This window comes from Oncorhynchus tshawytscha, linkage group LG23 (assembly GCF_018296145.1).
Source record: "Oncorhynchus tshawytscha isolate Ot180627B linkage group LG23, Otsh_v2.0, whole genome shotgun sequence".
Taxonomy (NCBI): domain Eukaryota; kingdom Metazoa; phylum Chordata; class Actinopteri; order Salmoniformes; family Salmonidae; genus Oncorhynchus; species Oncorhynchus tshawytscha.
In genome coordinates, this window is record NC_056451.1 from 811,326 (window position 1) to 828,557 (window position 17,232).

Consider the following 17,232-nt stretch of genomic DNA (forward strand, 5'->3'; position numbering starts at 1 on the left):
GTGCATTTGTTCTATGAGCAGATAGATTTTTCTGCAAAATTCATCATGCAGATATTCAACTTTACTGACCGATAAAGGCAAAGGCAGTAGAGATGTAACAAAACAGTAGATGTGAGTCACTGTATTCAGATACGGTAGCCTTACCAGGCAGCACAGAGCTGCCACCAAATGCAGAGTCTCAAAATATAAATGCCACATTATTGAAGGGAAAAAAGGCAGTGATAGTGGAGAATGTTTTACACTTCAGTCTCCCAGAATAACAGAGAAACAGGTGAGCTAGCCCCCAGGGACTGAATTTATACCGACAGCAGAGCCTTTCCCATTCACAGCTGGTAGAAAATGTAGATCTGAATGTGTTGAATGGGGTTGGTATTTGTGCAGTGCAGCAAACAAGCAGAAGGCATCCATCCAGATTTTGTTTTGAGATTCTCATTTTTATCTGTATACCTTCCTCTCAATGACACGAGAGCAACTGAAGTTTAGCTACTGTACATACATGTGTAGGAAAGAAGTCACTGTAAGTATCTTGAGTAAAGGCAATATTTGGGTGTGGGGATTGAACAAGGCTAATTGCTGCGAGTTGTGAGTGTCAGTCTTCCCACTGCAGTATCTGCTCTCACTGTTGCCTCTGAGCGCAGCTCAGAAAGCTGCCTTTCCTGTGGCAGCTGCTACAGTCTAGCCAACAGATCGTGATCTGCCAAGAGCACAGTAAAAGACAGTGTGCCTGAGATGGAATTGAAAGGGAAAGACAGAGGGGAAATGGTGGAGAGAGGGAAAAATAAAAGGAAGCCTTGGACATTTTTTGTTTCCTTATGACAGACAAGGACGTGTGCGAAAGAGATGGAGACAGAAATACAAACGGATAGGTGTTGATAGAAAGATGTGTGATGGAGAGGTTTTTACAACGAATGACAGATGGACAACATAAGAAGTGCATGTGGGTGGGGGGTGATTAAGCTTACACAATGCTGTCTGTGGTCTAATTATTGACAGTATTTTAGGATATTAATAATGATTTCTCGTAAAATTGTTACTTATACATTGATTTATTATAACATTTGTGAAGAATGATAATTCCAGCTTTCCATAAATCACCATATATAATTTTCTAATTTAGAGAGCTTGCTTTGTCATAATTATCAAATCTGAAAAATTATAATTCTATATAGTTGGCTCTGAACACATCTACATTAATGTGGATGCTACCATGATTATGGATAATCATGAATAATGATGAGTGATAAAGTTAGAGGCATACAGTAAATATCATGCCTCCCCCCAAAACATACTAACCTCCCTTGTTATTGGTAATGGTGAGAGGCTAGCATGTTTTTTTGGGGCATGATCACAGTTTTCCACTAATGGAATATAAAGGGAAGGAATCTGTTAAATATAATGAAAATAAGTTATTGTGTTTAATACATGCAGATATTATAAATCAGCGTTCCCCAACTGGCAGTTGTTTTACTTGGCTCCCCAATGAAACCTTTTTTATTTTGGGAGGGGGGTGTGAAAGACTGTAAATCACAAGGAAGTCAGCTCCAGGTGATTTTAATTTTGGTAATCTGTTCCCAAGTATTCCCACGCATAATGGACGGGTAGGCTGTTTGGCTGGATTTAGGACCGTGTGGACACCACAAAGCGGGCAAACAAGCTGTGTGAAGGCAAAGCTTCTGGAAGGCTGGCTGGACCAGCACAGGAGAGTTGAACATAGTGGTGCACGACTCCAGGTTTTTTGGAGTCGACTTCGATTGGAGTCGACTCTTGCTCAACTCCCAAAACACGCTGAAACGGATGCGCACACACATACACCTCATTGTTGCAGAGTCCTACTAGGAAGACTACATTTGCATTCTAGAGGACTGACATGAGCATGTTGCTGCCCATTTGCCTATGAAAAGGTTATTCTGTTTGAATATAGAAGGTGATGTGTAGGAACTCGAATATTTCAGTGATATTTCTGCTGTGTGCCGCATTGACCGATCCCATGGGATGATGCAGTGCACTCTATGCTGATAAGGCTATTCTTTGCCATGTTCTAGCCCTATTCGGACAGCTATTACTAGATATGTTGGTTTTGTAATTATTATCCTAGCATGTGCCTTATTCCAGAGGAATTCACACAGGATTCGTTTTTCAAAACTGCCCCATGTAATTCTTAATTTTTCGAATTGAATCGACTCTTATGACGGAAGCCTGCAGATATTTCAACGTCATGTCAAGACGATAATAGGCTACACTGATACCTCGTGCTTGGCTTCCAAATGTATAGGTCTCCCCATAATATTTAAATGAATGAATTGTGATCATAATCATTATTTTAGCAATCCATCCATGGTAGACGTCCTTCCTAATAGCAATCCCCCCCATCCTGCTGATTTCCGCTGCTGAACCATATTTGCACTTGACCGTGTTTATGGATGAGAAAGTGAACTTGCTATTTCCAAAAGGTTTAGCGGGGATCCTGCTTTGTGATCTATTTCCTAGGACAGGGCTCTCCAACCCTGTTCGTGACATCAACAGCCAGCCAGGGTTTCATTCCTATAGCCTACATATTTTGATTACCTGCACGCTTCTGACTGTCTGCCTGGTGGCCGACATGCCTAACTATGCCTGGCTGTGCCACTTCTCTCGCTCTCACTCTCTCTCTCTCTCTCGCTCTCTTGCTCTCGCTCTCTTTTTCTTCTGTGAAAGATGCAAGAGTTTGTTCTCGAAGTAGACTACAAAAAGTGGTGTCCTTCCTTGCAGAAATACTGAATCTTCAGAGTCTTTTCCTAGCGGAATCTAAGCTTGAAACCCAGAAATGGGAGTCGATGGACAAGGAGTCATCTCCCCACCACTAGCTGAACATTGGCAGCTGCTGTCGGTGTGTACAGTGCCTTCGGAAAGTATTCAGACCCTTTGACTTTTTCCACATTTTTGTTAGGTTACATCCTTATTCTAAAATAAATTCCCCCTCATCAATCTACAGACAATACCCCATAATGACTAAGCCAAAACAGGTTTTTATAAATGTTAGCTAATTTATAAAAAATTCAAAAACTAAATATCACATTTACATAAGTATTCAGACCCTTTACTCAGTACTTTGTTGAAGCACCTTTGGCAGCAATTACAGCCTTGAGTCTTCTTGGGTATGACGCTAAAAGATTGGCACACCTGTATTTGGGGAGTTTCTCCCATTCTTCTCTGCAGATCCTCTCAAGCTCTCTGGTTGGATGGGGAGCATTGCTTCACAGATATTTTCAGATCTATCCAGAGATGTTAGATCGGGTTCAAGTTCAGGCTCTAGCTGGGCCATGCAGGGACATTGAGACTTGTCCCAAAGCCACTCCTGCATTGGCTTGGCCGTGTGCTTAGGGTTGTTTTCCTGTTGGAAGGTGAACTTTCAACCCAGTCTGAGGTCCTGAGCGCTCTGGAGCAGGTTTTCATCAAGGATCTATCTGTACTTTGCTCCATTCATCTTTGCCTCGATCCTGACTAGTCTCCCAGTCCCTGCCTCTGAAAACACCCCCACAGCATGATGCTGTCACTACCAATCTTCACCGTAGAGATGTGCCAGGTTTCGCTTGGCATTCAGGCCAAAATGTTCTATATTGGTTTAATCAGACCAGAGAATCTTGTTTCTCATTATCTGAGAGTTTTAGGTGCCTTTTGGCAAACTCCAAGCAGGCTGTCGTGTTCCTTTTACTGAGGAGTAGCTTCCGTCTGGCCACTCTACCATGAAGGCCTGATTTGGTGGGGTGCTGCAGAGATGGTTGTCTTTCTGGAAGGTTCTCCCATCTCCACAGAGGAACTCTAGACCTATGTCAGACTGACCATTGGGTTCTTTGTCACCTCCCTGACCAAGGTCCTTCTCCCCTGATTGCTCAGTTTAGCCGGGCAGTCGGCTCTAGGAAGATTCTTTTTGGTTCTAAACTTTTTCCATTTAAGAATGATAGAGGCCACTGTGTTCTTGTACCTTCAATGCTGCAGACAATACCCTTCTCAAGATCTGTGCCTCGACGCAATCCTGTCTCGGAGCTCTACGGACAATTCCTTCGACCTCATGGCATGGTTTTTGCTCTGACATGCACTGTCAACTGTGGGACGTTATATAGACAGGTGTGTGCCTTTCCAAATCATGTCAATTTATAAACGTACACCAAGGTATTTCTTTGTCATGTCTCATCTTACGAGAATCAGATTGTGATAGGGGTCTCAGCAGGGTCAGGCAGCCAGGGAAGACTCAGTCTGTGACAGTGCTGAGATACATTTTTAGAGATGCAAGACTTTATTCTCTCTGTGCAGCAACCACTGGACAAGCAAGATACTTCAAAGATTGAAACTATTTTAAGGCAGTCTGAAAAACCTCAAGTTGATTTCCAAACTATACCAAGGGTTAATAGAGGCTTTTCCCAATGACCCAAAACATGTCAAACAAAAATATTAGGAAGACCTAGTGGAAGCTATTGATGATGATTCATGGATTCAGATATGTTTGAATGCCCAGTCATGTTCATATAATCTCAGACATAAATTACTGCAGTTTTAAGACAGTCCATAGTACTATATGCCAGTGAAACTGAATTACATGCCCTCCGAAGTGTAATTCCTCTGCTGGAGGTGTAAAACTCAAAAGGGGACATAATTGCATAAGTTATGGTCTTGTGAAGGCCGGCTGAATTCTGGCAAAGAGTATGTTATTTTACCTCCGCATGTCTACAGATTCCCTTCTCCCTGTTTTTGTTTGCTTGGAAATGTTGATACTGGAGACTTATCCGAAGAAACTGTTGAACCAAGTATTTATAGGCATTGCCATTCATTGGAGGGTTGGTTATCCTCCCTCAATGTCACAATGGATGGCAGAAATATCAAGTTATGTATCACCAGAATTGATTTATTAAGGGTATACTGGGCACTTTCATAAGGTCTGGATGCCTTATATGTAATGTAGTACTACAAAAGGAGTCTATTGAAAACATGCCCAAGTCAGGGGAGATACCTTTTTTTGTCAATCCCTAGCTGCTGGACTGCTCAAACCTGGCCCTAGGGGTCTTCCATCTTGTGGGTTGTCACTCTGGCCTTGGCCTAACACACCCAAAACCGATCATTTATGTTTCTCTACGATCCTAAAGCTGAGTGGGGTGTGTTTGGTTGGGGCGCTGCAGGGTGTTGGACCCCTAGGAACAAGATGGGGCGACCCAGCTATTTTGTGTGCATGTAAAAGCAGCTCTACAGTACTATTAGGCCTATGAGATTAATTATATGGAGGATTTGCTGTTTCTTTGTGTTAATGTATATTCTGTTGAGAAAAAGTTGCGTTATGTACTAGACTGGTGGTGGTCGGGGTTGCAGGCGGCTCGGGCTGGCTGGGCAGTCTGGCAGAAATGTTATATAGATGATGTCTTAATAAAGACAATCAAGTCTTTGTATTTTGTTAATTTGTATGTCCTCCCACATCTATAACTATCATCAGTGGTTGCTAACAGGGGTTTACAATTTACAAGCCATAAAGTTTTGACCTTAAATGGATAGTTTAGTGATTTTACATATGTAAATATTTGTTTAAATTGAAAGTAGTCTATGGAAAAGGAGTAACTGCAATCCACACTTTGGCTTTCTGAAACTAGCCATTGCAAAGATTTGGCAACATTAGCATTTTGGGAGACCCATGCCCAAATCTCAACAAAAAAAATACCAATTCATTGAGTAACGCTATCAATTTAAAAGGTGATTTTAGCATGAAATGTGATACATGCTAAACGGGGAAGATTGACTTGGGGAATGGGGAACAGCTGCTGCTCATCAGGAAACAAAACAATGACCTAAACAGAATTTAGACATCTGGGAGATTTTTCTAGAAGCACTGTGCTCAAATCCAATTTCCAGGTTGCACAGCAAAAAATACAATATGTTACAGCTGACTTCTCTCTCGGTTCCGTAGCAAACCGATTAACCTAACATAGCGGGCGTAAAATAAACGCCTGAATCTAGATCCCCTACAATGGCCTACATACTGGTCTTGAGGAGAAGGGGAAAACACTGTTGGGAGGTGCTCTTCTGCACTGTTCAACCAGTTCAGTAAATGTGGGGGAAGAGTTAAGATGGAGCAGAAGTCCAATCACAGGCTCTCTTTCCATTTTCCCTGAAAACTGGAACTAGCGTTTGTTGGGGACTCGGCAGAGGTACTTGACATGCGTTTTCCACGGGTTAGTGCCGCTTTTCGTACGGGTGTCCCCTCTTAACACATCTCAGACTACAGCAAAAATATCAAACATGTCTGAACATTTTTGTGATGTCCCAGTCTTAATCTGGAGAATTTAACATCATCCATCAGGGCTCGTTGACCATCTCGCACTATGAGCAGAAGAATGCGCAAATTAGTTTCTCATGCGTGCATATTTCACCCTTCTCTTTAAAACTTGTCTGGGACACTTAAATCTTGCAAATATTGGGGAGCACACAAACACACACACAATGCATGTAGCACTCCAGAAACAGTGTGCCATTCATTCTACCTCTCTTCTCTGTGTTCTCAACCACGACTGCTGTCATCAGAACACAACACACATCACTACTTTCTATAAATACACGGCATGCAGGCAGCTCAGCTCTGTTTTTGTGGTTTTAATGACTTGTATGTTTCCATCCTGATCCAATTAAGTCACGTCTGTGAGAGAGGAGGGACTGACTGGGGGCTCTCTGGAGCACATTAACATTATTCAGTTGGAGAAACAGATGCTGTAACATGGTAGGCTTTTTCCTCGCTGTCGCTTTTCTCATAAACTAAAGGAGCCGTGGGCGTCCTCTGTGACAGCGGAACATTGGATTTAATCTCCTTAATCTGCATTTAGTGCAGCTGCAACTGTCTAGTTGCTCTTTACACAGCCACACATACATTTTTATGGAGTAAATACATTGTCACATTTTCTCATTGGCTTGGTGACATAGTCAGCTTTAGCTCATTCCACTGTTATCCTATGAGGTCATGATCAGTGTGTTTATCATATTGTGTTGTATGAAGTTCAACAGGATGCAGGCTTTACCATAATTCACAGTCACATTCATGACAACCAGAAACCGATTGAAATTGTCCATTAAGGTAATTTTTCACTTATTTTGTCCTGTTTCTCCTGCTGGGTGTATGCCGTGTGCCTGCACTCACAGTAGTGACTGAAAACACTGTTGCATTCCATCAATGGCATTATCACCATCCGTTGTTGCTGCTTTGAAATTCACAGTCCCCATCTAAAAGAGCTATAGGAAGAGTTGTGCTTCGTCACATCTGTTTACTCTATCAGTTATGCCATTGTAGAACTGGGAATGATTTGTCAGCTTCCTTGCAGGAACACCGTGTGTGCCCCCGATTGAAAGGCAGATGTGTGCAGCTTGAGTCTCACTCTGCTGGAAATGTGAGGCAATATTTTTAGCCATGCCATGAAATGTGTCAGTGTGCAGACACAGGCTGTACTGAGTGAATGCAATAGAATGGCACTCTGGAGACTGTTTCTCAGTTGAGTAAGAATGTGTTCAAAGTACTGTTGTTGCCTCATTGGAAATCTCAATGCGAATACTGATCTTTATTCATGTTGATCTAGTATACTGTATGACAAATTCTCTATTTAAAGATGAGTGTACATCGAGTTGGGTAGTGCATAGTATTTCCGTAAGCATTAAAAACAAAATATAAACTAGTCTTTTATAGAGTAGGGCTAAATGTAGAGTTGGATTTTGTAAGTATTGTAGTTTTGGGGCAGTTGGCTAAAGCCAGGCTTCCCTCTCTATAGCTGCTGCTGTTGTAGGCCGAGCCAACAAAACTGAGGATAAAGGTTGGGTTCTCTGTCTACCTGCCTGCCTGCCTTCTATGGGTGTAGACAGGCTGGAGAGAGCGAACTGTAGAGGGGGACTTAGTGGAAGCTGGGGTTTAGTGGGGCTAACCCGTTCTGATGTGAAGAGTGCCTTGTGTAGAGTAGGCCCAGGGAGCTATCTTTACCTACTTTTAACTTACTATGTATTTTGTTTTAATTTCTCACTCTCTCTCCCCCCACTTCCTCTCCCTCTCCCCCTCTTTCCCATCAGGTACAAGTCTAATGAGGAGTATGTGTATGTGCGGGGTCGTGGAAGAGGAAAGTACATGTGCGGAGAGTGCGGGATCCGCTGTAAGAAGCCCAGCATGCTAAGGAAGCACATTCGGACACACACGGATCTCCGGCCCTACATCTGCAAACACTGCAACTTCGCCTTCAAAACCAAAGGTGAGAAAGAGAAGGTGTGACCTTTCTACAAACAAATTACCAACCATTTCGAATCCCACCGCACCTTCTCCGCTATGCAATCTGGTTTCATAGCTGGTCATGGGTGCACCTCAGCCACGCTCAAGGTCCATAACGATATCTTAACCGCCATCGATAAGAAACAATACTGTGCAGCCGTATTCATTGACCTGGCCAAGGCTTTCGACTCTGTCAATCACCGCAACCTCATCAGCAGACTCGATAGCCTTGGTTTCTCAAATGATTGCCTCGCCTGGTTCACCAACTACTTCTCTGATAGAGTTCAGTGTGTCAAATCGGAGGGCCTGTTGTCCGGGCCTCTGGCAGTCTCTATGGGGGTGCCACAGGGTTCAATTCTTGGGCCGACTCTCTTCTCTGTATACATCAATGATGTCGCTCTTGCTGCTGGTGAGTCTCTGTTCCACCTCTACGCAGATGACACCATTCTGTATACTTCTGGCCCTTCGTTGGACACTGTGTTAACAACCCTCCAGACGAGCTTCAATGCCATACAACTCTCCTTCCGTGGCCTCCAACTGCTCTTAAATACAAGTAAAACTAAATGCATGCTTTTCAAACGATCGCTGCCTGCACCTGCCCGCCTGTCCAGCATCACTACTCTGGACGGTTCTGACTTAGAATATGTGGACAACTACAAATACCTAGGTGTCTGGTTAGACTGTAAACTCTCCTTCCAGACTCACATCAAACATCTCCAATCCAAAGTTAAATCTAGAATTGGCTTCCTATTTCGCAACAAAGCATCCTTCACTCATGCTGCCACATACCCTCGTAAAACTGACCATCCTACCGATCCTCGAGTTCGCCGATGTCATTTACAAAATAGCCTCCAATACCCTACTCAATAAATTGGATGCAGTCTATCACAGTGCCATCCGTTTTGTCACCAAAGCCCCATATACTACCCACCACTGCGACCTGTACGCTCTCGTTGGCTGGCCCACGCTTCATACTCGTCGCCAAACCCACTCTGCTCCAGGTCATCTACAAGACCCTGCTAGGTAAAATCCCCCCTTATCTCAGCTCGCTGGTCACCATAGCAGCACTCACCTGTAGCACGCGCTCCAGCAGGTATATCTCTCTGGTCACCCCCAAAACCAATTCCTCCTTTGGCTGCCTCTCCTTCCAGTTCTCTGCTGCCAATGACTGGAACGAACTACAAAAATCTCTGAAATTGGAACCGCTTATCTCCCTCACTAGCTTAAAGCACCAGCTGTCAGAGCAGCTCATAGATTACTGCACCTGTACATAAGCCCATCTATAATTTAGCCCAAGCACTAACTACCTCTTCCCCAACTGTATTTATTTATTTATTTAGTTCCTTTGCACCCCATTATTTCTATTTCTACTTTGCACATTCTTCCACTGCAAATCTACCATTCCAGTGTTTTACTTGCTATATTGTATTTACTTTGCCACCATGGCCTTTTTTGCCTTTACCTCCCTTATCTCAACTCATTTGCTCACATTGTATATAGACTTATTTTTCTTTATCTTGGCCAGGTCGCAATTGTAAATGAGAACTTGTTCTCAACTTGCCTTCCTGGTTAAATAAAGGTGAAATAAAAAATTAATTAAAAAAAACTGCTGTGTTGTTCAATGAACATATAACCAGTTAAAAACAACATAAGGAAATAGAGCCTGCAAGAAGAGCCATGTGGCTTTAGGCTATTCGACATGGAAAATATGGGATCCGGTTCCCAAGTAGGCTACACGTAAAGTGCATTCAGAAAGTATTCAAACCATTTGACTTTTTACACATTTTGTGACATTAGTCTTATTCTAAAATGATTTCTAAAATGGATCAAAAAAATTAAAAAATTCCCACAATCTACACACAATACCCCATTATGACAAAGCAAAAACAGGTTTTTAGAAATTGTTGCGAATTTATAAAATTAAAATAAAAACTGACATCACATTTACATAAGTATTCAGACCCTTTACAGAAACAGACCATTAGACCATTAACAGTACTTGGTACTTGCACCTTTGGCAGCGATAATAGCCTTAAGTCTTCTTTGGTATGACCCTACAAACTTGGCACACTTGTATTTGGGGAGTTTCTCCCATTCTTCTCTGCAGATCCTCTCAAGCTCTGTCAGGTTGGATGGGGAGCGTCGCTGCACAGCAATTTTCAGGTCTCTCCAGAGATGTTCGATTGGGTTCAAGCCCGGGCTTTGGCTGGGCCACACAAGGACATTCAAAGACCTTGTCTCAAATCTACTCCTGCGTTGTCTGCTGAACAACATCCCCATAGCATGATGCTGCCACCACCATACTTTACTGTAGGGATGGTGTCAGTTTTCCTCCAGATGTGACACTTGGCATTCAGGCTAAATAGTTCATTATTGGTTTCATCAGCCCAGAGAATCTTGTTTCTCATGGTCTGAGAGTCTTTAGGTGCCTTTTGACTAACTCCAAGTGGGCTGTAATGTGCCTTTTACTGAGGAGTGTCTTCCGTCTGGCCACTCTATCATTAAGGCCTGATTGGTGGAGTGCTGCATGGTTGTCCTTCTGGAAGATTCTCCCATCTCAACAGAGGAACTCTGGAGCTCTGTCAGAGTGACCATCGGGTTTTTGGTCACCTCCCTGACCAAAGCCCTTCTCTCCCGATTTCTCAGTTTGGCTGGGTGGCCAGCTCTAGAAAGAGTCTTGGTGGTTCCAAACTTCTTCCATTTAAGAATGGAGGCCACTGTGTTCTTGGAGATCTTCAATGCTGCAGAAATGTTTTTGTACCCTTCCCCAGATCTGTGCCTCGAAACAATCCTGTCTCGGAGCTCTACGGACAATTCGTTCGACCTTCATGGCTTGGTTTTTCTCTGACATGCACTGTCAACTGTAGGTCCTTATATAGACAGTTGTGTTCCTTTCAAAATCTTGTCCAATCAATTTAATTAGTTCAAGTTGTAGAAACATCTTAAGGATGATGAACGTAAACAGAATGCACCTGAGCCCAGTTTCAAGTCTCATAGCTAATGGTCTTTTACTGACTTGCCTAGTTTAAAAAAATTTTTTTTTTTTTTTTTTTTAAATGACGGTGCTAGCAGCCACGTGAGTGCTAGCTACCTACCGACTGGAACATTAGCCAAAACCAACAACATAAACAAACAGACTATACCAGTAGTGAGTGGAGTTATAAATGGACTACACTAAAGTTAAATGTCTTACCTGTGATGAAAAGTTTAACACACACATAGCTACAGTGCATTCGGAAAGTATTCAGACTCTTTGCCACATTTTATTACATTACAGCCATATTCAAAAAAAAATATATATATATTTTTATCCCTCATCAATCTACACACAATGCCCAATAATGACAAAGTGAAAATAGTATTTTATTTTTTTTGCAAATGTATAAAAACATATGAACCTTATTGAAGAACAAATTCTTATTTACAATGATGGCCTACCAGAAGACGTCATGAAAAGGGGCATGAGGGAAGCCCTACAATATTACTTTTAGTAATGAGAATGTTGAAAAGTAATCTTTAGACATGTTGTACTTAAATGTAATTTTGTAGTTGACTAAAACAAGCAGACAAGAAAATTCAGTTTTAAAAAGGTCACGTTTTTTCTGTGAGCCAATGGGGTAACCTAGATAACAAGAGGTGGTTTTCCTCACAGGCGGGCTGTGACATTCCATCTAAAAATGACTGGGAAATGGCTTAGAGTTGCAAAATTCAGGGAACTTTCAATGAATTCCCTGGTTTTACAGAAATTTTGGTTGGAGGTTTCTGGATTCTCTCCTGATTCCAGGAATCTTCCAACTGGGATTCTGGAAAAAACAGGGAATTTATTGAAAGTTCCCAGAATTTTGCAAACCTAGCTATGCTCGACTATTTGGTTGTACTCTGTTCTCTCCCCGCACCATCAATTATTCCTCATCTACCCTGCTCCGGTTCAGTCTAATGTGGCTTTGCTGTTCTTGTTTTCCTTGTCTTCATAGGGAACCTTACCAAGCACATGAAGTCCAAGGCTCATGGGAAGAAGTGCCAGTCAATGGGAACGTCTGGGTCTTCACTGGACGAGCCAGAGACCGAGGAAGCAGGTACAATAACATAGGGAGGAAACTTCACCCATCAAACATCTTTCCTCAAACCTGACTCGATAGCTAGCCTTGCAGCTATATCTGCTCCTCTAAAGAAACTGGAACTGGGCATGACATGTATGTTGGATATGTAAGGCAATATGTTGCTATTCTCGTTCCTCTGTCGTGCTAAAGAGAAATTAAAAATATTAAATTAATACATAAAAAATACATGGCCAAATACATTCCATAGAGTCTGTTTCTGGTGCAGGATGGGAGAGATGTACAGTGTTGTTTTCAAGGCTGCAGTCCTGGCCTTTAAAGAACAGCATTCCAGACATTCACATCCACCCCCTCTCTGTGCAGGCTCAATGCCACCCATCCCTCTCTCAATCCCTCCCGGTAGCAGACTGCAGTCAACACTGAGCCGAGGAAAGCCCATTCAAATAACCCTTCCATTCAAAAGCCAGCTGTTAGACTTCATGAATGGAAACAGCAGCACGATTCCATTAAATCAAACCTTGTCCGTCTGCTTGCTATTTATAACATCAGGTTGATAGAATGTTATGTTGGATAGGAAGCCAGCCTGTCCTGGTCCTTGTGCCCATTTCATGTGTTTGTGTGTTTATGTGTGTGTTCATATACAGTGAGCTCCAAGTATTGTGGTAGTGCCCAATTTTTTTATGTTTTGGCTCTGCACTCCACCAATTTGGGTTTGAAATGATATAATGACTAGGAGGTTAAAGTGCAGACTGTCAGCTTTAATTTGAGGGTAATTTCATCCAAATCTGGGGAACCGTTTAGAAATTACAGCACATTTTGTACGTAGTCCCCTCATTTTCAGGGACCAAAAGTATTGGGACACATTTAGTTATGTGTTTTAAAGTAGTCAAAGTTTTAGAATTTGGTCCCATATTCCTAGCATGCAATGATTACATCACTCTACAAACTTGTTGAATGCATTTTAAGTTTTTGATTGTGTTAAGAAATGTTTTTGCCCAATAGTAATGAATGGTAAATAATGTATCGTGTCATTTTGGAGTCACTTTTATTGTAAATAAGAATATAATTTTCTAAACTCTTCTACGTAAATGTGGATTCTACCATGATTATGGATATTCCTGAATGAATCGTGAATAATGATGAGTGCGAAAGTTAGACACAAGAATTATGCCCCCAAGACATGCTAACCTCTCACCATTACAATAGAAGGGGAGGTTAGCGTATTTGTGCGTCTAACTTTCTCACTCATCATTATTCACGATTCATTCAGTACTATCTGTAATCATGGTAGCGTCCACATTAATGTAGAAGAGTTTAGAAACATATTCTATTTTTATTGAAGCTCATAGTCAAATCCAAAGTGCTGGAGGACAGAGCCAAAACAACAACAAATGTCAGTGTCCCAATACTTTTAGAGCTCACTGTAAGTCCAGAGTGACTTAGATGAACTCCGCATCTGGAGAGCTGAATTGTCTGCTGGTTTTCAGTCTTGCCATTCAATCTGGAACTAGTTTAGATCAAGTGTTTCGTATTGGACAAGTTCTGATAGTACCTTCCCGTTTCACTCTGTTTCTGACTACTTTCTTCCATTTCGTGACTACTGAACACAACTGTGTTAATTTAGGTGTAGCCTGGAGGACTGAAGTTTGGAGAATTGGGCTTTGTGTAAGTTTCCCCCTCTTCTCATCAGGAGGTATTGAAGAGCATTTGTCTGGATCCGAGGACCAGGATGAGCACCAGTTCTCTGACGTGGATGATTCAGAGGAGGACGATGATGAGGAAGAAGAAGAGTCCTCATCTCACGATGAGCCGCCCTCATCCTGCTCCTCCAACTGCAGTCTGTCTGCAAGGGGGCACTCCAGCAGCGGAAGACAGTCCCAGCAGGGCATGCCTGACCCCTCAGCCCCAGAACCCCAGCCAGATCCCCAGCCAGATCCCAGCCCCTGTCCCAGCCAGGAGCTCTCTCCCACCCGCAGACTGTGGCCCAGCGGGCATGCTTCCTCTCCAAAAAGCCGGAGGGCACTGTTCTCCCGCCGGGGCTGGGACTCCTCCCCCAGAACATTCTCCCCTAGCAGTGAAAGCTGCTCTCCCATCCGAAGCCTTTCCCCCAGACGGGAGCTGGCCTCCCACAACCGACACCTCTCGCCTTCCCCCAAGAGAGGACCATCCCCCATCAGAGCTCTATCCCCGATGAACCCTATGCGGCCTCTCTCCCCTCTCCGGCCAATGTCCCCTAGCCAGTATCGGGTGTTGTGGGCCCGGGCCTCTCCCTCGCCCCTGGGGGTTCAGCATAGACCTCGGAGCTCACCCAGTCGTTTGCCATGGGACATCCCCAGTATGATGGCCAGCGATCGCAGACAGGTGGGTTCAATGGTAAGTTATGTATTTAATTCACTTTCTGATCCTGTAGTTTTTCATGTTATTTTAATCCACAGTTATTCTTGTCAGTTACAAAATGAGATGTAATTAGCCATCCGTCCACATAACTACATTGTCAGTAATGGTCAGTAGTAAACGTACATCTTATTGCAGACTAATTTCCCTTTTGGTACTAAGCTAACACTCACTATATGAAAATAGCAGAGGCCTAAATACATAACTATGCTATACTTTGTAAATGTACTTTTGATGGCTGATGGTGTTTAATGCCTGTGGTTGCGTCTTGTTGCTTCCCTCCCCTGCATTTTAAAACCTGCATTGGAAGCCCAGTTTAGCCAAAGGCAATGTGAAAACAAGTTCAGTGTTTTGTTCTACTGTGTGAAGTAATGATGTGGTCCTTGCTCCCCCAACAGGAGAGGATAGGAACACCAAGTGAAGGGCAGATTGGTCCAGAGCCCTGCCTGTCATTCCCCCCAGCTTTCCGTCTGTCCCCCAGTAACAGCCCTAAAGCCCAGTCCATGGACCGCATCTTCAGCCACCTGCCACTGCACTCACAGCAGGCCAGGGTGCCCTACCTGATGATCCCTATTGGGGGCATTCAGATGGTGCAGGCTCGTCCCCGCTCCCACCCCACTACCCCCACCTCGGCCTCCTCTCCACCGATGGAGGGGCTTCTACTGGGCCAGACCAGGAGGGAAGCCCCTTGGTGCAGGACCCCCAGAACTCAAGGGCTCAGAAATCCTGAGGACCACTGGTCAGACAGCCAGGAAGTAGTAGGAGCCAGCCAATCAGGGCTGTGCATTCCCAGTTTAACCCCACCCATACGTTCCAAACCCTCCACCTCGCAGCAAGGTAGGATGGACCCAGGGATGATAAACACAAAGCAATACGACAGCTCACACAGCTCCTCCCACTCACACAGGTCTGAGGCAGAGACCAGAGAACGATGGCCCTCACATGGCCAGGCAGGACCATCCCCCTAGTCAGCCAGTTCCCCCCCCTCCCACATACAGGATTGGACAGCTGTTTGAGAGGCAGAAGCTACCGGGGTTGGGGTCCAGAGCGACTGGTTCAGAATTGGTAGAGGGAGGAGCTAAAGGCGGAGACTCAACCAATCAAGGCCAGAGCACTTAGTCTCCACCCTTTGATATGTCATGCGTCCTTTATGCTTTTTGTTGCTACTCTTGTTTTTGGGTTTTGTATTGCTTTGTTTTTATACAGTTTTCAATACATTTGTTAACTTAAATATTTGTTCTGCAATATTCAGGTTTGTTATAAAATGCACTTTTTTCTTTTTGACGATTTCTTTAAGTATCTCTATTGATACTGCTATCTTAATATATATTTGAATATATAAATATGAATACATTTGTAAATGACCAAAATCTTTAATCAACAATAAATGCACATGTTGTTTTCTCTTTGTCCAGTATTACTCAAACTGTAGTTACTTGTGCCTTTTCTGTCTGGGTTTGTGTCTTGAGATGACGACAAAGATAAAAGGCTGTGATATGCACTCTGTGTTTCCAGGAAGGGGGTTCCTGTGTGGCGTGATGACTGTTTGTATCCGTATTAAAGGGATAGTTAAGGGTTAGAGGTAGTTTTGCGAGCCAATGCTAACTAGCTGTACCCGAAGACTTCCAGTCTTTGCACTAAGCTAGTTAGCATTGGCTTGCGAAACTACAGCACCTCTACCTTCATTCATACTGGATGCAGAGACATGAAAATGAATTGCCAAAACCCCAAACTATCCCTTTAAGGCCATTGCATTGATGTCAGGGTATTTTAAAACATGGTATATGAGGTGGTATATAGAAGGAACAGTGAGCGCTTTGCAAAGAAAATGCACTGAAGTCATATTTTTTTATAAAACAAGATTTGTCAATGTAATGCCTATGTACAGAGAAGTGCTCCATATTTATTATTTTGTTTAACTATGAAAGTGATTCTTGTTTAAGTTCTTTTACTTTGTAATTTTGGAGGGAAAAAAACATGTCTGTCTTTTTCATAATGTTCTCACAACTTGAAATGGAGATGGACAGGAAGGTCTCTTTAAGATTGGATATGGTACAAGGAGGAACAAGTGCCCTAAAGATTTTCACACATAGCAAATGTTTTGTCTCTGAACCAATAAAAAGTGCACCATACTTCTTTGAGGCTGTTTTACTGGTTCTTGTTTTTGAAAAATGTTTTTTTTTTAAATAGATAAACTAAAATAACAATTGATTAATACATATAGAATGCTTCTGTTTGAATTCCACAAAATAACAATTGGAGTTAAAATCAACAAAAACAAATACATTTGTCACTTGCTTCGTAAACTAACAGTGAAATGCATAGTTAACAATGAGAACAACAATCCCAACAATGCAGAGAAAATGTTTAAAATAATAGAATAAAATTCTAACACGAGGAATAAATACACAATGAGTAACGATTACTTGGTTTACAGTGTCTTGCAGAAGTATTCATTCCCCCTTGGTGTTTTTCCTATTTTGTTGCGTTACAACCTGTAATATAAATATATTTTTATTTGGGTTT

At 42.7% G+C, this 17,232-nt stretch overlaps 1 protein-coding gene across 1 annotated transcript in view; it reads left to right on the forward strand.

Moving 5' to 3' along the window:
• LOC112223189 (transcription factor HIVEP3-like) overlaps positions 1-16,838 on the forward strand; it is a 70,309-nt gene extending 53,471 nt beyond the window's left edge. Inside the window, 4 exon segments of the mRNA XM_042304419.1 lie at positions 8,062-8,237; positions 12,229-12,330; positions 13,937-14,685; positions 15,105-16,838. Coding sequence (XP_042160353.1) covers positions 8,062-8,237; positions 12,229-12,330; positions 13,937-14,685; positions 15,105-15,674 — 1,597 coding nt within the window. The 3' untranslated portion in view covers positions 15,675-16,838.
• The last annotated feature ends 394 nt before the right edge of the window (positions 16,839-17,232 follow it).